Source organism: Arachis stenosperma, chromosome 10 (assembly GCF_014773155.1).
Source record: "Arachis stenosperma cultivar V10309 chromosome 10, arast.V10309.gnm1.PFL2, whole genome shotgun sequence".
In the NCBI taxonomy this organism is placed as follows: domain Eukaryota; kingdom Viridiplantae; phylum Streptophyta; class Magnoliopsida; order Fabales; family Fabaceae; genus Arachis; species Arachis stenosperma.
Genome location: NC_080386.1, coordinates 13852650 through 13878712, shown reverse-complemented (window position 1 = coordinate 13878712; position 26063 = coordinate 13852650). Strand labels below are relative to the sequence as shown.

The window sequence follows — 26063 nt, the reverse complement described above, 5'->3', positions numbered from 1 at the left end:
TGAAAAATAAAAAGCATATGTACCTCCCAGTTTGGAAGACTGTAGAAATAGCAGCACTTCTACTTGACATAATTGCTTCTAGGATGATAAGAATTTATTATTTTCAATTTTGATCCTCTTGACTTTACTGTCCACTTGTCCCTTAGCTTATAATATCACGCTTTTAAAGATCTATTAATTCGTCTCTAAAAGTTGTTGGTATATCACACATATAAAATTAAAATGTAATATCAAATGTATCCATTCCAAGAGATATTAGAAATGGTTTTATCTTATTCTTTTTATGGTTTTATCTGATTTTTTTATTAGTTTAAGTTTTTAGAACAAACAATTTTACAATATGATATTAAAATTTTTATAATTTAAAAATTTAAACTTTTTTATTAATCCAAAAATAATGTCAATATAAAGCAAATAACAAAGAAAAAAAAGACCTATACAAAATATTTACACAAATTAAAAAAATTTTACATAAAGAAATGTATTAAAAATATAATAATTTAAATATTTCTTTTATTTGTATAAATTTTTGGAAGAAGTTGTTTTGTATGACAGAAATCAATATAGGAAGAACTTTGTAAAAGATAAAAATGAGAATCAAATAGTTTTTAATTTTTTGAAATAAAATAATTAAAATTTTATACTTTATCAAAAAAAAGGACTAGATAATCTTGTTAAAGGATTAAAATAATGTTAAATTTTTCAACAATATTGCCATCAGTTAACATTTGAAAGACATGCATATATTAGGTATTAAAAAAAGTTTAAGCATTAAATTTATATCCTATGAATGAATCTTTTATAGAGTAAAAGATATCTGCTTAATTAATCATCAGTTTTATGGGATTTGTATACTTATTAATTTCTTTTATTATTATTATTATTATTATTATTATTATTATTATTATTATTATTATTATAGTAGTTTTAGAAGAATTCTCATAGGATATAACCATTAAGTTGTTTTGTATGTGATTCAAAGATTAAGAGTTAAAAAAATGAAATCTATTATTATTATTATTATTATTATAGTAGTTTTAGAAGAATTCTCATAGGATATAACCATTAAGTTGTTTTGTATGTGATTCAAAGATTAAGAGTTAAAAAAAATGAAATCAACTGTCATAAAATAATTTATCTTAAAATCTTAAATTATTAAAAAATACATAGATAATTATATATTTAATATCAACCAGTAATATTTGTATGAGATTATATTATTCACATTATACCATTTAAGTTTTTTCTCTAAATTCTAAATCATGTGAGATACTTTACACTGAGCTGTCCTTTTTATTATTGAGGTTGTACTTTCGGTGGGAATTGACCATAATTATTTACCATCTTATAAATATAAAAACATATATAAAGGGGAAACTCTAGTCCATTCTCCGACCAAGTTCCATGAACGAAAAATTTGAGTCAAAAATTAGACTGTCCTGTTTGATAAGTCACTTTTCTTCTGCTTCTTGTTTTGTTTGGTGAAGTCTTTTTTGGATGCAAAGAATAAACCTCGAAAGGCATAATAAGGACAATAATATCTATATCTATCGGATTTCAATTATTCTTCACATAAAATGCCAAAATTGCCAGGTCACTTGGACTTCATATGTGCCCTATTATGTGTGTTTAGCAGCCAATATTTTTCCTTTTTCAGTTTTAAATTTTTATCACTTTTATTATTGTTTTGGTCTAGAACTACCAATCAATAGTCACTTCGGAGCCGATGGGGGTATAACAAGAATTTTAACAATCAAATTAGTCTAAAATTTAAGAGATATTAGAATTAGGGTTAAAAAATATACACGAGATAGAGAGATCTTGTCACTAGTAGTTTTATTATTATTTTTTTTTTGTTCACGGTATTTCCCCAACCCGACAGGTCAAGGACTAATCTGTCGCGGATCTGAGCTCCATTTAAGGGTCTATCTCTGGTCAATGAGTCGCAACATGCACAAGGCGGGATTCAAACTCCCGACACTTGCTTAAGCAAACGAGTGAGCTGACCACTCGACCAACTCAAATTGGTTTGTCACTAGTATTTATAATTTTTGGTGGTTGAGAATTTAACTAATTCTGTTCTATTATACGGGATACAACCTTAATTTGGGCTCGTATCTTGATGACCTAGCATGAGAGTTGAAGCATAACGGTTATAAAATTAAAACATTTAGTCAATGTTATAATTTATGCAGAATACTTTTTAATTTTAAATATGACATATCTCTGTTACTCTTTGCAAGAACTAGGTTAGAATTTTTAGAGTTTCTTTTGAAAAAATTGATTTAGCGGCGGTTTTTTAAAGATTTTGTGGCAGTTTCAAACTTTATTGTTCTAGTTTAAGAGTATATGAGAAAAAAAAAACACACTTTCAAACGCACACAATTTAAATTTGTAATAAAAAAGTTAAAATACTTATCTTCTCAATTTTATAAGTGATTAAATTTGTATCACTAAGTTAACTAATTAATATTATTATATGTCATTTAATTGTCAACTTCAACCTTATTCTATACGCTAGCTTGATTTAATTTGGAGAAACCGAATACAGATTTGAACATGCGTAGTTTGGTTTCGCAATGACCAATTAATGTAACAAAATGGTCAATTTGAATATTGGGTCAATTGCATTATCCACTTTGTATAGAATGTTCGTCAAGCAAGAGTCTTTTTCATTTACCAACTTCTTATAACTAAACAGTTTCTCACTTTAATTTCTTGGGGTTGCGGCTTGTTTGTTTCAAGATGATATTTTATTTTATTTTATATTATAAAAATTTGACTAACTCGTGATTTATGCCATCTTATCGAAGTCCTGTAAAAGAAATAGGAATTTTCTGTTTTCAAGAATCAAAGTCATCATTATACTAATTAAAAAGATTAAAACACTTATCATATTGACTTATTTTATCTAGGTGAAAAATATAAATATTACTAAAAGAATTCAGATAATTATGCCTCAAAATTATTGGTTAATTAAGACTTTAATGATAGAAATTGTTATACCTATTACTATTTACTAATCTAAAATTTTTATTTTAAAATTCTTGTAATGTTGTAATATTGATTTAACATTTTGTTTCTTCGGGCCGGGTAATGAATATTGAATATAGACTTAACTTAATCCTTAATTTTTAGTTATAAAATTTACTGTGCTCTTATTACTTAAGTAAAAATTAGGATTAGAATCTCACATTGTATATATAATAATTTATTAATAAACTCTTAAATAGAATTTAAATTTATAATGGATAAATCCTTAGCCTAATTAGGATATATTATAGGAAAAAAAATTCACCCAAAGAAAACAAGTGTCCATGTTAATTAGCAGAAACCCACACGTTATAAACTTTTGATACGTCCAAAATAAATTAAATGTAAACGGTTAAAATAGGACACAAATTCTACAAAGGCTGCTAACTAATATAACAAATGGAGATCAAATAATCGTTAATAAAGTTGATAGTTACAGTAGCCGTATCCAGTGAACATTAAAATATTGGCGCTATAGAATCCTAACATTATTTTTATTATTTAAAGAAACGGCCAAATTAAAATTGAGTCTATGGGCATGCAGACAAGGAAGGAGAAGCATATGTCAAAGGTTTGGGTAATTTCGTGGGAAAAAGTTTTACTGTTACCGTGTAATGGTTTGAAGTTTTCAATTAGGGGTAACAATCAAGCAGGAATATGCTGTAGGCTTATACCCACACCACAAGCTTTGTTAGAAATTAGAATAATGCAATAATATGTAACTGTTACATATGGCATGCTATCATATATGTAGTTTTCATAACATCGTTTAACCTACATGCTAATCAATTAATATACAGTTTTTTACCCTAAAGAGGGGATGAAAGACAACTGTCTCCATGTAAAATAAATGACTCAAGTTTCTATTTAGTTCTCTCTTTCCTTCATTGTTTCTTATTTTAAGGAGAGTTATAAGCATCATTATTATTTTTTATGCTTTGCTTCATTAACTCCCCTCTTTTTATATGTACTCGTTCACCCTTTTTCGGTAAAGAACACTTAACGTTCATCCTTGTTTATCATCATTTTTACTTTTTTTTTTTTTTGTGTTTTTTTGTTTTTCTCCTCTTTTTTGAAGGTAGAGATGCCCAACAGACACTACTAGAAGCACTGTTTGATAAAAATTGGTAATGATTAGAGATAGCAATGTTTGCCCTTTGTTTAGGCCCACTCATTCACATTCTTCTACTTCTGGGCTGGCAACGTAAAGGCCCAGTATCACGGAATAGTTGAGCTAAGCTAATCAAGATTTTTCTCCTTTCTTATCAAGAGGTCTCGAGTTCAAGTCTCATGTAGGATATATTTGATAAAAAAAAATATCATATGTGTGTGGTGTGTGTAAATGTGTAATTTAGAATTGAGAGTTGTCCAATTCATCCACCAAAAAAAAAAAGTTGATAAAAATTTTTACATAGATAAAATAAAATATGACCACGAAAAAAATAGATAATAATAAAATAATAATAAATGAACTAGCTCTTAGCGAGACTTATCTTTATTAGAAAATGTCTTTGGTGGAGAAAGAATAATCCAAAACTTTACAGACTATATAAAAAGATTCTATATCAAAGACTGGGAACTGCTGTACAATAATTATTAGTAATGTTAGTTTTGACACAATGTTATATGTATTTGCAAATTGGTATAACATAGTTTGGTTAAACCAATCATTTAATAATCAGTTTTTTAGATGAATTGGTTTATAATATTTTTTGTTGGACTTTATCATATGGGTCATACACTCATATGCCATACCCATAAGGCCGTAAACCCACACAAACATAACTTATAGAAATACAACTCATTTTTTTTCTTAATTTACCGGTCAACATCATGAACAATTAAATATCATTTCTGATGTAATTTTCTGCTTTAGTTATTTTTTTTCTCTTATAAAATTTTTATTTTTCTTTTTATAGTAAAATAAAATCGAAACTTGTACACATTTTTGTTTCTATTTATTATTATTATTGTTATTATCACTTTTTTTTGTTAAAACAAAGCACATCTTTTTTTATTGTTGCATATCTTTTTTTACTAGTAAAAATTAATTTTTTATTTTTTTACACTATTATTTGACTAAAATAAAATAAAATAACAGACTAAAATACACACACATACTCTATACAGGAGAAGTAGTGACTTTATTCTTCAATAAAATAAAAATATTAATATAATAATTAATAATTAAATTAATTATTTATTATTTTACATATATAACACATTTAAAATAATAAAATAATATATAAAATATTTTTTGTATACACTAATATTATTAGACTTACAACCTAATATTATTTGAGTCATTCTTATTAGGCCTACAATTTATTATTATTATTATTATTATTATTATTATTATTATTATTATTAGAAGAGTAATTACCCAAATCAGAATTTTAAAAGCGGATATTTTAATCCCAAAAAAATTAATCCACAGATTAATCCCTAAGATTTTACTCCGACAGACAAATCAGTTTCTAGTTCATTTTTCGGCAAAGTAATTACCTAGATCAGTCCCCAGAGATTTTAAGAGCGAACATTGTAGTCCCAAAAAAAATTAATATACAGATCAATCCCTAACGTTTTTTGTTCAGACATAATAGTCTCCCGTCCATTTTACTTTTACTATATGTCGACATTTATTATTATTAACTTAGCTTTGTGCATGTGGACAATGACATTAGCATATTAATACACTCTTTTCATTAGAAACAAGTAAGGTGAATAATGATGAATTAAAATTCAAATTAAAATATTTTTTTAATGCAAATATTTTTTTTAAAATAGGACATCTTTTGATGATATTAAATACAAAAATATCAAATGATTTCAATCTTAAATTTTTTATATAATAATCTCTAATAATTTTATTAAATATTATTATTATTATTATTATTATTGAGTGACTATATATATATATATGGACAAAATGCACAATTAAATCAAATGGAGGACAAAATTACATAATTCTACCAAATTTAAAAACGTTATCTAAATCACCCAAAACCATCTTCTTATGTAATTCCTCATTCGAATTAGAAAAATCAAGGTAATTCGAATTAGATCAATTCGAATTAGCAGTGATGTTTGTAATTCGAATTTGATCGATTCGAATTATGCATGCATGTGATCTTAGGGTAGTTTGAATCAGCTTGATTTGAATTATACATGCATGAATATTAAGGTAGTTCAAATCAGATTGATTCGAATTATACATATATAGTGTTAGGGTAGTTCGAATAAGAGTGACATAATTTAAATAAATTTATTAAAAAAATTAATAATTTAAAAATTAAAAATATATATTTTATTCCATACATTAAAAATAAAGCTAACAAAATATTTAATTACGAGACTTCTTTAAAATATGTATGAGCTAGTAATTCGAATTTCATACAATACTCTTCCTCCATTCTTGATGACTCATGAATATTTAAAAAAAAATTGTAATTAAATATTTTGTTAGCTTTTTTAATGTATGAAATAAAATATATATTTTTTAATTTTTAAATTATTAATTTTTTTAATAAATTTATTTAAATTATGTTAAAAAAATATTTTATTCCATACAAAATAATTTTAAAAAAATAACTTAAAAGATATTAGGAATACTATAAAAATTTGTAATGTTCCTGTGACTTAGGTAAATACATGATAAAAATATTTTTTTAAATTTTTTAATTATTATTGACTATGTAGAGTATTTTATTTAAAATTTAAGTACATGCATGTATTTACCTAAGTCACTGGAATATTACAAATTTTTATAGTCTCCTAACATCTTTTAAGCCATTTTTTAAAAAATTTTTTGTATGGAATAAAATATTTTTTTGTGACATAATTTAAATAAATTTATCTTAAAAAATTAATAATTTAAAAATAAAAAAAACTAACAAAATATTTAATTACGAGACCTTTTCAAAATATTCACAATGTATCAAGAATGGGCGGAAGAGTATTATATAAAATTCGAATTGATAACTCATAAATATTTTGAAGAAGTCTCGTAATTAAATATTTTATTAGCTTTATTTTTAATGTATGAAATAAAATATATTTTTTAATTTTTAAATAATTAATTCTTTTAATAAATTTATTTAAATTATGTCACTTTAATTCGAACTACCTTAGCACTCATGCATGTATAATTCGAATCAAGCTGATTCGAACTATTCTAAGACCACATGCATATATAATTCGACTGGGTCGAATTCGAATTACAAATATTACTACTAATTCGAATTGGTCTAATTCGAATTACTGGTTAGTTTTTCTAATTTGAATGAGTTTTTAAATTTGGTAGAATCATGTAATTTTGTCCTTAATTTGGTTTAATTGTGTATTTTGTCATATATATATATATATATAATGATTAAATTTATCATTATTTTTGTTCAAAAAATATAAAAAATTATGGTATAGTTTTATTGTGTAATTTAATAATAATAATAATAATAATAATAATAATAATAATAATTTTATTTTACTTTTTTGGACGGAAGACTGTTATGTCTAATCCAAAAAATGTTAGGAATTAATTTATATATTAATTTTTTTGGGACTAAATTGTCCGTTTTTAAATTTTTTTGGGATTAATTTGGATAACTATTTTGCTAAAAAATAAACTGGACTGATTTATTTGTTAGAGTAAAACTTTAAGAATTAATCCGTGTAAAATTTTTTTTAGTCTAAAATGTCTACCTTTAAAATATTTAAAGACGAATTTAGATAATTACTCTTAAAACAATGATAATAACATTAACAATTATAATAATAAGAATAATAGTAATAATCATTTTAATAATCAAAGTAATACTAATACTAATTATAACAATAATAATGATAATAGAGATATTATAATAATAACAGTAACGATAATAATGACCCGAATGAAAACTATAACAGCAATAATAAGTGAAATAATAATTATAACAATAATAAAAAAGAAAAATATAATAGACTAAAACAAAAAAAGATCAGTATAGATGCGAAGGTTATTGCAAGAAAGATAATATTAACTATGACCATAAAGTTAACTTATATTTAAGTTTATCCCAATTAATACAATTAAATATTTATGAACCGATCCTTATATTTTTAGATATCTTTATTTATTGCTTGGTCCTTCGAGATGTAGATTATATTTTTTTCACTGAAAAAAGCTCCATCTTTATTAATTTAGTTTAGTTTAAAAAAAATCAATAGTCCAACGCCAACAGCTTAATACACAATCTACTAGGATCTAGAAGTGAGCCGATATGAGTTGAGTTAGACCAAACTTAAGTTCGCCTTACAAAAATTGAGTTTAAGTCACGGCTCGATTTATTAACAATCGAACTTATTTTTTAAACTCAATTTCGACTCATCGAAAGCTCACGAGTTAGCTCAAATAATAGGAATATAATTTATAATTCTATATCAATAAATTATAACTTATATATTTTAAAAAATATTTAAAAAGATCAATTTTATACATTGTTTATCAAGCAATAAATTATAATTTTTTTTTATTTATGTCCTACATCAAAATTATATATAAAAAATAAATATAAATTTTAAATAATTAAGATCATTAATATATATATATATATATATATATATATATATATATATATATATATTAAAAATATAGATTGAATGCATATAGAATATATGTATTAATAATTATATATATAATCGAGTCAACTCACAAGCTAATAACTTGAACTTATCCAAACTCAAGCTCAACTCATTTAATTTAGAGCTCAATTCCAAGTTCAAACTTGCCTCACCAGCTCATGAATTTAGCTTATTGAGCTATTAACGAGTCAAACTCGAGTTGGCTCATAAGCTAACTTGACTCACTTTCAACTCTGCAATCTACCATAACTTCATGGCTGAGGCAGTGTGAGAGTAATAAACCTATTTGCCTTATAATAAGTCACATTCAGAATTGATTTCCAGCAATAGATGAAATTAGTGTGTGTGAGTGTGTGTCAAAAAAAAAATCTACCATAACTCCATTAGCAAGTTGTAAAGGGGACCAAGGTGCCAGTAGATCAATAAGTATGTTTCGAGTTCAATTTAACATAAGTTAATTAGTTAAAAACTTCTCCAAAAATGGAGCCTTACACTCTCTAAAAGTGGAGCTTTTCTTTTTCGACAACTGGATCCTTTACTCTCATTGCATTTTTAACTCTATTTCTTCACAAACACAACAACATTTATTAGCTAATCAAAGTGTGAATCAACAAACATTACAAAAAGATATAACTCTACAAGAAAAATTATGAAAGGTACGTTCTTTGGATGCATGGGAGGAGACGTTGATCTTGAGGAGTCTCCAATTCAACAAGGAGTGCTATAAATTAGAAACTAGTTGGTTAGGTGCTCACAAAAAAAGTGTTCAACATGATCAAAGTGTGCAAAACTATTCTCCAAATATGGGGAGATTCGCAAGGGACTAGTGATCACCATTGCGAAACCAAACTCCTTCATTTTGAACTTCAAAAGTTAGGATGAAGCAAGAAGATCGCATGATAGAGGACCATAGAGAATAGAAGGTCATATGTTGAGCCTTTAATAGTGGAGTCATAACCTGTCCATTGATGAGGTAAATTATAATTAGCTTCTTATTTGGGTTCAAATATATGGGTTACCTTATGATAAAAAGTAATATAAACAATGCAGATAAAAAAGGAGCCATAGAAACAACTTGGGTTGGTCGAGTGGTCAGCTCACTCGTCCGCTTAAGCAAGTGTCGAGGGTTCGAATCCCGCCTTGTGCATGCAGCAACCCATTGGGCAGCGGCAGACCCTTAAATGGAGCTCAGATCCGCGACGGATTAGTCTTTGACTTGTTGGGTTGGGGAATACCGTGGGAAACCAAAAAAAAATAGGAGCCATAGTTGAAAGAGTGATAGGTGTTGAAAATGATCCTTGATGCTCATAAGTATCTTTTCTTCATGATTTATGTGGTGATTGTTGATTTTCTTGAGAAATTAGGTATTTTATGCCTTAATCGATGCTACTTTGAGTTTTTGTGATCTTTTGATGATTTCAGGTAGCATTAGATGAAGATTTGGCAAAGATAAAGAAGGAGAAAAGTAAGAGAGGAGATCTCACAACCCTATCTAGCATTGGGTGCTAAACGCCATTCTCACGGCGTTTAGTGCCGGACTTAAAGCCCTCACATTCCCCCTGCCATGTTGGCGCTAAACGCTACATCATCGGCGTTTAGCACCAGAAAACTTCCCATTCCTCTCGGGCATGTTGGCGCTAAACGCCACACCACCGGTGTTTAGCGCCGGACCAGGGACGCGTGCAAATCGTCTCAGAAAGGGTGGCGCTAAACGCCACATCACCAGCGTTTAGCACTGGTAGTGCTTCAAATCCTGGGTCACACGCCGTCACGCAATCAACATGGAAGTTATTATATTTTATTTATATTCAAATAGAAAATAAGGAAAGATATGATTAAAGAGAGGGTGAACATTAAAGAGATTTTACGAATGACAACATGGGACACACTAGAAAAATACTTAGGATTATCAGTTATATGGGAAAGACCTCAAAACAGAGTTCTAACATGGATTGAAGAGAAAATTATGAACAAATTAAAAAAATGGAAGGAAAAGCTTTTAAATCATGTAGGCAAAGAAACACTCATTAAATCAATAATTCAAGCAATGTCTTCATATGTCATGAACATTATAAAGTTTTCTAAGAGTTTTTGCAAGAAGATTTGTGCAAAGGTTGCTTGGTTTTGATGAGCAACACCAAGGATTGAACAAGGCATTCATTGGAGTAACTGGGACACCATTACAAGAAGTAAGATCGATGGGGGGGGGGGTTAGGGTTTAAGGACCTTGAAACACATATGAGGGGTTAGGGTTTAAGGACCTTGAAATAGAGTACAGCCTATCTTACCAAACAAGCTTGAAGGGCTATGAAACACCCAAATTCAATTTGTGTGTAGATCTTAAGAGAAAGAGGCAAGTTGATAATATGCTATGGTTCTAAAGTGAGTATTTGAACAGATAACTGAACTAGTAGGAGTAAGGCTCTCAATGCAGAAAATATGAACACAACAAAGGTTGGGGAACTTATTGTAAATAAGGAAGGCTGGGACAAAAGAAAAATTGAAAACATGTTCTCCTATGAGATCAGTAAAGTGATTCTAAGCACCCCTATTAGTGTTGTAAACAAAGAAGACTACTTGCATTAGCCATGGAGAGAGGATGGAATTTATACAACCAAAAATGGGTATTATATTGCCAAAGTGGCTAGGTAGGATAAGAATCATGAAAATTCATCAACAAATGAAGATAAAAGAGAGTTATGAAAGAAAATATGGAGAATGAAAGTTCCACAAAAAATAACAACGGTTTTATGAAAGCATGCCATGATATTTTTATTATGTTATAATTTGCAGAACAGAAAAATGGTACAAGACCTAATTTGCTAAATATGATCAGAAAAATGGAGACAGTAGAGTGCACATTATTGCTATGTGACTAGGTGAGAGCAACATGATTTGGGATTGAATGTTAGTGCATTTCAAAAATAGAGACAGTTAGTTCAATTGAGAGTTAGATATTGAAAAGCATAAGGAAATTAGAGCAGTAGGTAGAGTGAACCAAGAGAAAAGGTAGCAAGCTTGGATTTCTTATGTGGGAGACGTGGAATATTAGAAATGACAAGCTCTTTTAACAACAGGAAGCAAGTCTAAATTGGACAATCAGTAGAGCAATAATACTAGAAAATATTTAATGAAACTTAGCAGGAACACAAAAGATAGAGAAACTAGAAGATAATAGAAACAAGACTACCCGTTGAGATTGAGACCTCCTCCCAGAGATGGCTGAAAGCAAATATTGATGCAGCTTTTAAAAAGGAGAATGGAACGGGTGTAATAGTTGTGGTGATCAAGGATAACAAAGGAAGAATTGTTCTAGGATTTTCAAGAAAAAATCAAGCCAACTCAAGTATTGGAGCATAAGTTCAAGCAATCAGGCAGTATTAATCATAATGAATAATTTACAAATGTAAAAAACTTTTGAGACCATATGAAGCTTATTCAAGCAATTTAATCTAAATCTGCAATAGGAGAAGTTTGGGCTATCCTACAAGATATTTAGATACTAATAGAGCCTTTGCTAGAGAAAATAGTGACTTGGACTTTCAGGTACGGAAATCATCTGATTCAGTGGCTAAGGTAGCAAAAATAGAGACGTTATGTCCGAATTAGAGCACTCAACTACCTGTAGATATTTAAAGAATTATCAGAAGCAAGTTTCATATGTGAATTTGGAGTATTGCGGGATTATAAATTTATAATTGAAGATATGAATGTAGAGAAAATGGGAAGAGGATTATAACTTTTTCAATATCACTGGCAGCATAAAGTACAGTAGTGTTAAAAGTACAGATATTCATCTCTGCAATAATAGTGGAGGGAGGTTTTGTCAATTTAGAAGGGTCGAAATCATATGTCCATCATCTGACAGTTGCAACCTATGAAGTATGGAGTGTCTATGGCTTGGTTTGGTAAAACTTTTGCTTTTTGAAAGTTTCTTATGAAAGCTGTCTTTTAAAAGACAGCTTTTTAAAAGCTGCAATATTTACGTTTGGTAAAATTAAATTAAAAATGACTTTTAATAAGTATAATCACCACAATTGTTTTTGGTAAACTTAAAAAATTATAATAAACATGTTTATAACGAACAATAATTTATTTTTTTAAATTCTTTAAAATTTTATATAATATTTTAAAATAAAATAATTTTAAAATAAAAAATTCATAATAAACATAAATATAATAAATAAACTCTTTTATTTTTTAATTTTAAAATTTTATATAAGTATCATAAAAATTTATTTTATCCTAAATGTAAAGTTTCTCATAAGAGTAGTAAAGTTGATGATGCAGAAAATGAAATCATAGGATGTAGAGAGAAGAACAGAGAAGAAGTGAATTGAGAGAAAATCAGAATGAACTATCATGTATTAAACTTACTTCTTTATGTACAGGGCATTGTTATTTATAAAGACATATTGTGTAACTGAATCTTGTAACAGAATTTCAGTTATTGACTCAACTACACATAGTTAACCAAGATCTGTAGCTTCTTGATCTTGATCCTTGACAGCCCCCCTCAAACTGAGTGTAGGGGATGAACAAACACGAAATTTGCCACAAAATTTGGAAAAGAGAGGCATCGATGGTGACTTGGTAAATATGTCAGCTACCTTATCTGAGGAAAGAATATTAGTGACAAATAGTTTCTTATGTGTAACTTGGTCCCTCACAAAGTGAAGATCTAGCTCGAAATGCTTAGATTTGCTGTGTAAAATTGGATTTGCAGCAAGGAAAGCACTTTGGTTGTCACAGTAGAGAGTAGGAGCTGTGGTGAGAGAGAGATGTAACTCATGAAGCAGATTTTGTGTCCAAATGACTTCAGATTGAGCTGCAGCAATTGCACAAAACTCAGCTTCTGTGCTTGATCAGCTAACGGCACGTTGCTTATTGTTTTTCCATTCAATCAAGTTTATTCCTAAGTAGACACAATATCCACTAACACTTTTTCTATCATCAGCATCTGCTCCCCAATCAGCATCTAAAAAAGCAAATAATCAAAAGTCAATACAGGCTGTAAATAAGAGACCCTGATCCATACTTCCTTTAATATATCTAAGTATCCTTTTGAGTGCTTTCCAATGATTGACAGTGGGATTGTGCATATACTAACAAATCTTGCTAACAGTAAATGTGAGGTATGGCCTTGTAAGTGTGAGATATTGGAGGGCCCCTGTAATAGAACGAAATAATTTTGGATCTTCAAAATGAGAGGAATCATTAGCTGACAATTTTGAAAAAGCAATCATAGGAGTTGGGGCTGAATTAGCCATAGTCATTTTGGTTCTATCAAGTAAGTCAGTGATATATTTCTTTTGATGCAGTAAAATTTGAGAATCATTCACATAATTGGCTTCTAAGCCAAGAAAAAAACTGAATTTGTCAAGGTCTTTAAGAGAGAAAATAGAGTGAAGCTACTGAATTAATAATTGTAATTCAGAGGGATTATCTCCAGTTAATAGAATGTCATCAACATATGCACATAATAGAGTTACAGATGTATTAGTATATCTTATGAATAAAGAAGGATCTGAACGAGTACTAATAAAACCAAACTTCTTTAATGTGGCAGATAAGGTTAGAAACCAAGCTCTAGGAGCTTGTTTGAGTCCATAAATAGCTTTCCGTAATCTACAAACAAGAGAATGGTTAGTGTCACAAAATCCTGGAGGTTGTTGTAGATAAACTGTTTCATGTAAATCACCATTGAAAAATGCATTGTCAAAATCAAATTGTCTCAATTGCCAGTCTCGAGACAAGGCAATTGAGAGCACAATTCGGATAGTTTGAGATTTAATCACAGGACTAAAGGTTTGCTCAAAGTCCACACCCTCTCTTTGATGAAATTCCTTGGCCACAAGTCTAACTTTATATCTAATGACTTGGCCTTGAGGGTTCTTTTTCAATGCAAAGACCCATTTGCTGCCTATAATGACAACATTAGGTGGTGGGGAGATTAGATCCCATGTTTGACATTTTAAAAGTGCAGAATACTCAATTTGCATTGCATGTTTTCAATGAGCATGTTTTAATGCTTCTGAAGCTATTTTTAGTATATGATGTAGAAAATTTGAATCACTATGCAATGAGAAAGTGATAGTAGAAAAGACTCGAGGTTTAGAGATTCCAAATTTAGATATGGTTTTCATTGGGTGAATGTTGGATGGTGGTGGAGGAAGAGGTGGTGATACTTGTGATGAAGAAGAAGAGATAATGGGTGGTTGAAGAGGTAACACTATTTCCTTATCTGAAGTTGAAATTGGGCCAGTAGGCATTGTGGGAGATTGAAGGTTACGATTTACTGATGTAAGATGTGAAGCTGAGTGAGGCAGATTTGAAGAGGGAGGGGAGGAGGTGGAGGGAGAAATTGGTGGTTCAGGAATAACTTGTGCTGTGGGTAAGAGAGGTGAGGAGTCTGAAATAGAAGAATGTTGTGAAGTAAAATGGAAAAAGTATGAAAATCTTGTTTCATCAAAAATAACATTTCTTTATATATATATATATATATATAGTTTACCTGATGGAGAAAGACACTTATAGCCTTTGTGACTAAAATTATAGCCTAAGAATAAACATAAATGAGATTTGTAATCAAATTTATGTTTGTTGTAAGGCCTCAAGAGAGGATAGCAAGCACAGCCAAATACTTTGAGAAAAGTGTAATCTAGTTGCTGATGAAAGAGTTTCTCCAAGGGAGATAATTGATTGAGAACAGAAGTGGGAAGTCGATTAATGAGATAAGCAGCAGTTTGGAATGCATAATCCCAGAACTGTAATGGAAGAGCAGCTGTGGCAAGAAGTGATAGACCAACTTCTGTAAGATGTCGATGTTTTCTTGCCACTGTCCCTTGTTGTTGATGTGTATAAGGACATGAAAGTCTATGAATAATTCCCTGCTCAGTCAAATAAGTCTTGAAGGAATTAGACAAAAATTCAAGACCATGATCACTTTGTATAGCTTTAAGCTGATGTCCAATTTGTCTTTCCAAAGTAGTTTTATATTGCTTAAAAGCTGCTAAGGCTTCAGATTTATTAACCAGAAGAGAAAGAGAAGTGTATCTACTATAAGCATCTACAAAACTAATATAATATCTAAAACCATTCTTAGAAACTATAGGAACTGGTCCCCAAATATCTATGTAGACAAGTTCTAAGGGATGCACATACACAGATTGAGAATTTGGAAAAGGTAATTGATGTAACTTAGCCATAGAACAGAATTCACAAATAAATACAGGAGTAGAGCATTTTGAATGTAAAATTTGATTTTTATTCAGGATATGTGAGACAGTTTTCATAGAAGAATGGCCAAGTCTCTTATGCCATGTATCTACAGAATTATTGAGAATTGAAGTAGCAGTTAATGCAGTTTGTTGCTTTACACAATTTGGGGTTGGGGAAAGAGTTTTTGGTACAAACAGATTGGGAAACACATAAATTCCATTCTTAGCTATCCCTTGAAGTAGATGATTCCTAGTAGCCTGATCACGAACAAAGCAATGGTGAGGCCAAAACTAAAAAAAGACCGAGTTATCAGCTGCAAATTTAGAAACGCTCAAAAGATTTTGGGTTATTTGAGGCACAAGTAATAGATTAGTTAATTTGAAAGAAAGAGCAGTATTTGAATCATAAAGAGTAGAAGAACCAGAGTTAGAAATCTTGATACCTTGACCATTACCTATATACAATTGATCTGACCCAATCTGATTCTCAGCAGCTTGAATAAGGTTATTAGGTTCAGCTGTCCAATGGTGACTGGCTCCAGAGTCAAGATACCAAGCTGTATTTTGTGATGATGATGATGGTGGTGGTGCTGCCAAGAATGCCCTAGGTTGATGAAAGGATGGTGGAGGAGCTGGAGGTGATATGATTGAGCTGAAAACGTTGCATTAGGTGACTGAAATTGTTGATCAAATCTATAATAACAACTCCAAGCAGCATGTCCGGGGTGATTACAGATCTGACAAAACAAGCGACTTGAGTTGGTAAATCTACCACCTCTCATGAATCTTCCTCCTCTTCCTCTGCCTCTAGAAGGATTGTAGTTTCTTTGAAAATTCTGATTCGAAGGGATAGAAGATTGAGATAAATTGGCTAAAGGAATTGGTTGTGAAGGTTTCTTGAATCGATTTAGCAGGTCTTCATATGTTACCAGGTATGATTCTTTTTCAACTATTGTAAACTTGCCCATTTTTGCCATGACAGTGCCAATGAAACCTTGATATTCTTCAGTGACTCCATCAAGAATGGTTTGAATATATTCATCTTCAGAGAACGGTGCCTCTAAGGCAATTAATGAATCTACTAATTGCCTAATTTTTGTAAGATATTCAGTAGTGGTAGTAGTGAGTCTTACAGACTTTAATTGTGATCGAAGACTCTGAATTCTTGCCCTTGATGATGCGGTAAAGAATTCAAGAATAGTATCCCACATCTCATAGAAGAATTTGCAGTGCACAATCTTATTTTTGAAGGTTGTATCCATAGATTCCAATAGCCAGGTCATAAGAGATTTGTCCTGGAGTCTCCATTCTTTGAAGGTTTTTGATTCCGTCTTTGTTGGCTTTGATGGGTCTCCAGAATCCACCATTTGAGCTGGGATATTCTCCTTCTTGAAGTGGCTTTCAAAATTCTGGCTTTCCACTATGATGATTATAGTTTGTTTTCACTTTAGGAAGTTGTTGCCGTTGAGCTTATCAGAGACCATGTAAAGTTTCTGATAAGAGTAGTAAAGTTGATGATGCAGAAAATGAAATTGTAGAATGCAGAGAGAAGAACAGAGAAGAAGTGAATTGAGAGAAAATCAGAATGAACTATCATGTATTAAACTCACTTCTTTATGTACAGGGCATTGTTACTTATAAAGACATATTGTGTAACTGAATCTTGTAACAGAATTTCAGTTATTGACTCAACTACACTTAGTTAACCAAGATCTGTAGCTTCTTGATCTTGATCCTTGACACTAAACATCATCATTAAAAATACTAAATTACCTCACTCAAATTTTAGAGACTAATAGTTTAAATATTTACTTGATTGTACTAATATAAATAGAGTTATCCCACCTATATATATTGGCTCACCTTTACAGTTCACAAAAATGGGACACATATCTCAAATAAACTACTTTTATGATTATATATCTATATTTATATATGTATATACGTGTTATTATAATTTTGACTAATGTTCATGCAAGAAAAATTTTATTATTGGTTTTCATAAATCAAGTCAACCTCTTCACATTTCAAAGAACAGATAAAAAACAAACAAACATAATAGTTCTATTGAAAAAATACAAAAATAACGCACAAAAAAATAATATAAATATATAGAAGTTCATACCTAATATGTGATAGAGATGTATTTGTGTTGAAATTTGTGAAGATTAGGTTGAAAAATAAAAACTATATGAAGACTGTGTTAGAATTTGTGAAGGTTAGGATGAAAAGTTAGAAATATACGAGGATTTCAATGGCAATATAATAGTGGAAAATATGTGAAAAAAATAAATAAAATTTGATAAGTACAAATCAGCTTTGAAAAGCTCCCGTTTAGGTACTTTCAAAAGTACTCCTAACTTTTAAAAGCCGCAAACACAAGCACTTGGACTTTTTAATTTGCCAAAGGCAAAATGAGGTGAAAAGTTTTACCAAAGCCAGCCTATATGTCGAACACATTTTGGACATGACATTCATATGACACACGTGTCGTTTCTTAATAAAAAATACAAAATGCTTCACCAAACATGATTAGATACACTTAAATACCATCACATGTCAACTGTGTCCAACTTTATTCTTAGTCTATATTTTTGAAATAAAATTAAAAATAATATAATATTTATTAACGCAGAAGATTATTTTAAATACTTTATATGATTAAAAAGACATTAAAATAGTTAAAATATTATTATAATTTTACCTAAAAAATACTTTATATTTTATATATATGTCATATGGAATGTTGTGTCCTGTTCTTTGTTCGCATTCATGCTTCATAGGGTACAACTCAGGCATTGGAATTAACCAACTTAACGGTGGGTTGAAATTGAAACCAAGGGCGAATCAACAATACATGGAGCAGCGTTAAAAAGGAGAAAGCAACGAGATAGTCAGAATTGTAGGGCAAAGCACCATATCGAGAAGAGGCATGACGGAATCGCTGCGGGGAGCAAGAGGGGAGGCGCTCAATCGTCCCGGGAAAGGGCAGTGTCGTCTTCACCTTATGCGGCGTAGCTTCTTCAAAAGTTGTGACCATTGAAAAATCCCTATCCGAGTGTCTAACAATTTCACCTCAGAACAAGATCACCAACAGTCAACAGATCAAGAGAACTTTTTTCAGCCCGAACTTGGATAGTTTATCATCATTGAAGGTGTTGATGCCAATCGCGGCATCATTGCATTCGGGGGCAGCACGAAGTTGGGATTCTACTAGGGGGCGAGTTCCGGGACAGGGAAGGGTTCGGGCTTTGGATAGGGTTATGGGCCTAGCCCACGACCAAAAAAGGCTCAATTTTCTTTTTCTTCTTGGTTACTAATAGCATTTTTCCCCTTAAAAATAGTACCTTCTAATAAAAAATACTTTTTATTAAAAAATGAACAAAATATTGTTTTATTTTAAATGATATATTGCTTATTTAAAAAGTTAATTAATTGTCTACCGGAAAAACACTTACTTTGTTTTATACAAACACAATTGCTTTTTTTCTTTAATCAAAAGCTAATCCAAACTCATCCTAATTCAAAACTAACAAAAATATTCCGTGCAAATATATCTCAGGCTATCCTGTCCACGTGAATTAAAAACCTCATAACATTGCTACTCTGCGGTATTTTGGATTTGGTCCCAAAACCTGATGAAAGACTAAGATGCTTTCTTGGGAGGGGACATGTTATAAAGAAGGGAAGTAACTGCTTTGATGGTAACAATCTTAAACAACAATAGTGAGAATATATATACCAGCAAACCTGCAAGATGCAAAAAAGCCCTGTAACTATTTGTCTTCATTTAGTGTTTGGAAATTACGTTAAAAAAGAATAATTAAAACAATGAGTGATTATGAATATGTTTAAAACATGCACTAAATATGTTCCTGGAACATGCAAGTATTTCTCCAAATATTATTACTATAAAATCCAATTATAATTCCAATTGCCAAATGCACAACATGAACACTATATTTAGGATTTGAAAAGAAAACTCACCAACTTGAAAGCCAGGAAAGTTATCAGCATCAAACATGCTTGTTCCTTTCAAACCAAAATCCTGGATGGCCTAGAGAGGAGTCAAATGCAAACATTAGGTCACCCAGAAGATAATAATCAACTTCATACCATATACTTACTTTATAATTCTATGCATTGACCTAGCAGTGGTGCTTTACAACAAATTACAGTAACCTCAGGAGGTTTAGTGTAGGCATGAAAAATCAAACGGTACATTATACAATATTATTTAACCATAGGTGAGGTTGGTGTAAAATACCCTAGAACCTATTACCCTTTCATAACCTGTCTTGTATAGTCATATGCTGGTGCACTACAATATATACATGCCAATGTCTTCTATAATACTAACATAAGTTTAAGATTCAATATTTAATATGCCTTCATAAGATCAGGATCCTCTAAAGTAATAACTAATAACCTTATGGAGTAATATGACTTTAGGTGGGGCTGTGCAGGACAGGACAAGGGAGGGGGGGGGGGGGATAACCTAAAAAATACATTGATTTCATAAATATAATATAAAAGGAAGCTTTTCAGTGCAGAGTTTCAACTTTGAAGTTAACTTTTTTACCTCTGGTGGAGAACTTGAATAAGAGGCTTATAGAAGAGCAAGTGATAGATGGAGAAGCTCATAAAAAAAAATTAAAAATGAAGTAACATGGGAAATCAAACTGAATACCATAGTAATGAACTAATATTTAAAAAAAAAAAAGAAAAAAAAAGTGGAAACTTAACAAACTCCCCAAGTTATTGGAAACCAATTTCAAATTACTGATAAAGCATGCACACAAATAATTCCCATGCACCTTGGTAAAAATGACTAATATCAAGTACAAAGAAATTATAGTATCCAACTACTCATCATAACTCAAAAAATAGTAACTACAGTGTGCACATTAGTTGATGATTCATGAATCTCCAGAAAGTAGTTTCTGGTGTTCATCCAGTTTCTCATGATTCCCTTGTATAAGTTCTTCAATTTTTTCTTATAAATCAATCTCCTAGGAAATTCAGCAGATATGATTATGTGATATATTTACCTTCAGCAGAGAATACTGCTTAACTAGAGACATGGTCAACGAAACCACAGCAAGAGATGATATCACACTATAAAATCTCAACAAACTGGCCCGGCTTCGTCTTCGACCTTTATCAAAAAATTCAAAGAGATATCTTATTTAAAAGGTCCAAATGAAAAGCTCAATAGAATGATAAAGGAAAATAAAGAAATCTGTTTTGGCAACCTATTTCTGCAATGGCAAGAGAAATGAAACTAACAAGAGCGGAAGAAAGGGCAACTCTATTTGGAGTATCCTTTTTCATTGCTGGCAAAACTGCAAATATCACTCCCATTAATAAAAATAGACCCTGCAATGCAAAATTCAAATTATATATCAGACAAAACAAATATATACTCATATAAACATTTAAAGGATACAAAAGTAAAAGATTTGTTACTGTGCTCAAATACTTGGAGCTAAAAAATAAAGATATTATTACATGGCTATGAACATTAAACAAACAAAATCCCTTTAATAGATGATGTCTTAACCCTTATTAACTAAGCACTACTCACAATCAACCATAATTAGAAGAAGAGCGAAAATATTCTAACACTACGCATAAAACTCAATAACCATTCTTGTCGTGACAAGCTTACCAAGTAAAATCCAGTGCACGAAAGTAAACATGTTGATATTGTTGTACTTCAGTTTTCAAGAATAAAATCATTGCCAACATAAGAAAATTATGTGTTCACATTTTCTAATGATGCTGTGTTTGCAGAAGATGCTAGAAGACAGTTAAGCAAGGTTATATGGTGAAAACCAAAATGGAAAGTGGGTTGCAACAGGTAAACCAGGGAAACAGGTCACAGGATAGAGAAAAGGAGGGATTGACCCAACCAAATGCTCAAAGATCTGATTATGTGAGCAGAATGGGTAATAGTCTCTTGCGGCTCATGGAAAAGTCAGGCTTTGTTTGGCGTGCCAATATTCTGATTCCCTTGCTGAACATTCTACCTGCCTCTCAAGAATTCTTCTATTATCTCAATCTTCCTAAACAATAACAACAAAGCCTTGTTCCACTAGGTAGGGTCAGTTAATGGATCAAACGGCGCCATTGCACCCTATCATGTATATACAATGAGACTGTTGACACGTATATTTCCTTTGACCACCTCATGTATGGTCTTTTAAGGTCTTCCTCTATCATTTGCCACATGTCCACCTCCATCTCATCTATCCTCCCAACCAGGTGCTCTGTTGATCTTCTTCCCACATGTCCAAACTACTTGAGACGAGATTCTACCATCTTTTCTACAATAAGCGAACCTCCAACTTTTTCTCGTATATCTTCATTTCTTATTTTGTCCATACGTATGTGGCCACTCATCCATCTCATATCTGCCATACTTAACTTATGTTCATGCTCACCCTTTACCGCCCAACACTCTGTTTCATATAACATAGCCGGTCTAATAGTAGTGCGATAAGATTTCCCTTTAAGTTTTGAAAGTACTTTTTTGTCGCATATAAAACCTAACGCACTCTGCCACTTTGACCAACCCGTTTGTAACCGATGTTTTACATCCTCCCAATTTTTCCACTATCCTGTATCATATACCCAATATACTTAAAACACTTTATGCGCGGTAGGATGGTTTCTCCAAATATTATTTCTGTACTCTTCTTGCAAGTGTGAATATTCTTGAGAAACTTCTTGAGAAACCACAGAATATAGTTTCATTACCGCATACCGACTATTGAGTGTGTATTTTTATACTAAAACATATACACACACATTGCTTCCTTGTTTAATTTTATGGGGTCTTTTGTCCTCTGCTATATTCAATCAGTTCTCGGATATAATTATACTCCTCGCAACATTTTCAATAACAAGGAGAGACATGCTCTTCAAAGTTCAAAGTTCAAATTTTAGACACAAAGGCCCCACCCAGCTGTTCATCCTGTTTACCTACTAAGGCCCTGAACTTACCCATACTCCTAATGGAACATGTCAATAAGTAGTACATTATACCAAATTACATATTTCTCCTGAATACTCTAAGATACTCCGTTAATAAATCAGGATAAAGGATATCATTAGGAATTGCCAATTGAAATAGAAGCCCAATTCCAACAAAATTAATGATAGAGAGAAATAAATAATAAAAGAAGGAAGAACAAAAGGGAATGGTACCTGAAAGATAAATAGGCGAGAAAGGCGTTGCTTGCCCTTTGCAACCAACTGATATCCTAAATGACACAACAACGAAAAGTAAAACATAAAATCAGGGATCTATAGCTGAAAGCAGAGCAACAAGAATAAAACATATGAAATTAAGCACAATCAGCAACGGTAATGAGAGAAAATTGAGGGCTTTGGAGTAATGGAACTAACTTGAATCAACAACCATACGGTATGAGTAATCTGAGCCATCAGTTCCAGATGGCCTCCCCAACCCTGCTTTTCTCTGCTGCATCTTCTTCTTTTACCACCAAAAATGTCAATCTACACCAAAAACCAGGACCACAAAAACCTAATCAAAATCACCATCTATTGAACATATGAAACAAATCTAACTTAAATGAACAACCTCGAAATTCAAGGTTAAAGCTTGAACCCAAAACTAAAAAAATTGAATCAGCAGCATCAAACTTCCAATGATACACAGTTACAAAATCGTAAAACATCTTTATAATTCAATGTAAAAAAGTTGCTTCCATCAATTAATTCGAATCTTCTTCCTTAGTTGGAGAATTTATTGGAATTTGAGCTAAGGTACTTCAGTTTGTAGCATGCACAAGATCTTCGATCCAAACTTGTCAATGTACCAAACAAAATTCAACAATCAACAAAAAGTAAGATTCATTTTGAAGTGTGACATCCAATAAATCATCGAAGCAACAAATCTTCAAGAGAATCCATTATTTCTCGTTCAAGCTCAAACGAATCCCTCTTACATTTTCTTCAAATTACAGAAACAGTAAACAAAGGTTCTGAAAACCGGACCAGTCATCGAACCGCTCTAATTACTGGTTCATTGGTTCAACCGCGGTTCAACCAGAAAAACCGTTATGTAATAAACACCTGATTCTATAAAAATTCAATGAATAGAGCAACTGGTCCTAAACACTCTTCTACTGCATTTTTTAACTTCAAAAGGGGATCATAAACAACTAGTTCTATGAATAAACAAACTACAATAATATGCAATGCCAAAAATAGGCCAATGATGAAATAATAAAGGGTTTCTCTCTTCAATTCTAAGTTCAAGCTTGTAGCAAACCAGAATCAACAAAGTAATACAGTTGAAATAGTCTTTCTTCTTAATTCTTATATACCTCAAAGAATTTCCTACAAAATGAAAATTGAACACAACACACAGCCTTAAAACAAAAACAAAACAACACTCAGAAATCATCACCGCTTCCAAACACAGCCTTAAAACAAAACAGAACAAGATTCAGAACTTGAGCATTGATCACAAAAAATTGATTTCTGAAACAAAACAAAAACTGCAGAACAACATTCAGAATTTGAGCATTGATTACCAAAAATTGATTTCTGAAACAGAACAAACAATCAACAAAACAATGAAAACAGAATTTTTTTCCCCTTCAGAAGAAGAAAACAATGAAAACATGAAGCATATAATAAATCAATGATCACCAATATCCAGCAATAATCTCAAAGACAACAATAAATACACAACAACAATTTAGCAAATAAACAAGAACAAGACCTAAATAGAAAATCCAACAAATTAAATCGCAGCAACCTCACAATTTAGCAAATTAAAACAACAGCAGCCCAACAATTTAGCAAATTATCAACTTAAGAAGTTCAAGAACAGAAAATCACAACAAAAACAAAAAAAAAGTTAAAATTAACAGAAAAACAACCGAACAACAACCCAAGAACAATTAGCAAATTAACAAGTTCACAATAACAGTTAAAATTTACCAAAAGAACACTATTGCAAGTGGAATCATCATGCTAATATGTTTTCTGCAAAGATGCTATTTATGCAGCTAAAATTTCCTAATTACTAAGATCCAATTATTCTAATTTCACATGCAATCAATTTTCTAAGTTTCTAAAAGCTAGAAATTATAAAACCAACCAGAAATATGGTTAAAGCATTTCATCAAACATGTTGAGTGCGGTAAAATTAAAACGAAATAAGAGAATTCAAAGCTTAAAATCAATGTGATAGAGAAGAGAACATAACTATTGTAACTTCAATTCAGTCTATGAAAAAATCCAAACCAATACCAAATCAAATAGTTACTTATTGTAATAGAAATCAGAAGTTGCAGAGTTTGAAGCAGAGTATTGGTGTTGTGTGAGTGTATTGTCTGGTGGCGGGTTTAGGGAACTCACGCCGGCGACAAAAGAGAGCAGTTCGTCGGCTAGGTGGAGCGCGCGGGTTGGTCGCAGAGTTTGAAGCAGAGCAACGTGGCTTCCAGACGAACGCGAATGCGAACTCGAACGGTGAACGGCGAGTAAACGCAAACGATGAACGCCAAGCGAACGTGAACGGCGAAGAACGCGAACGAAGACGACAGCTGAACGAAGACGCGAACGTGAACGGCAAACAATCGGCGACGGAAGCGCGGCTGAGCAGACAAAGACGACGGACGCAGAGCTCGAAGAAGCAGCCGCGATCGGTGACAGCGAACAGGGTTGCAGACTTGCAGCACGAGGGAGGCTAGATAGACGGACGGATGGCAACCTTTTTTATGCTAGATAGAAGGACCTTCCGTGTTTGGGTAAACCGGCCGGGTTCCGGTTCGGTCCGACCGGCCAGTTCTCGGCCGGTTCAACGGTTTTACATGTCTGACCAGACCATTAATATTGCCGGTTTGCAGTTGAATTGGTCTGACCGGTCGGTCTGGTTCGATTTTTAGAACATTGACAATAAATAAAAACATAGAAATTTAAAAATAAGTGCATACGTCTCGGTCCAACCTTGGTGGCACAAGCCTAAAGGCGGTGGTGCGCCTGGGATCGCAGTGGTGGCTACTGCAATTGCGGACGGAGATGGTGCCTTGTGTCTCGGTAATGGATGATCGGTGTTTCTTTGTGAGATTGCATACATTTTTTCTTTTCTTCTTATATTTTTGGATTGAGCATTTTTCTTTTTGGGTTTTGGGTTTTGGGTTTTGGGTCAAG

General features: G+C 31.5%; 1 protein-coding gene across 1 annotated transcript; it reads right to left on the bottom strand.

The window, feature by feature from the left end:
- Positions 1-19287: 19287 nt before the first annotated feature.
- LOC130954386 (uncharacterized) lies at positions 19288-25588 on the bottom strand. Its single transcript, XM_057881123.1, has 7 exons — positions 25272-25588; positions 23286-23396; positions 23085-23140; positions 21128-21251; positions 20924-21030; positions 19860-19929; positions 19288-19622 (listed from the first exon to the last, which is right to left on the bottom strand). Exons 2-7 carry the CDS (start codon positions 23365-23367, stop codon positions 19519-19521), a joined length of 543 nt encoding a protein of 180 aa, XP_057737106.1. The 5' UTR covers positions 23368-23396; positions 25272-25588; the 3' UTR covers positions 19288-19518.
- Positions 25589-26063: the final 475 nt, after the last annotated feature.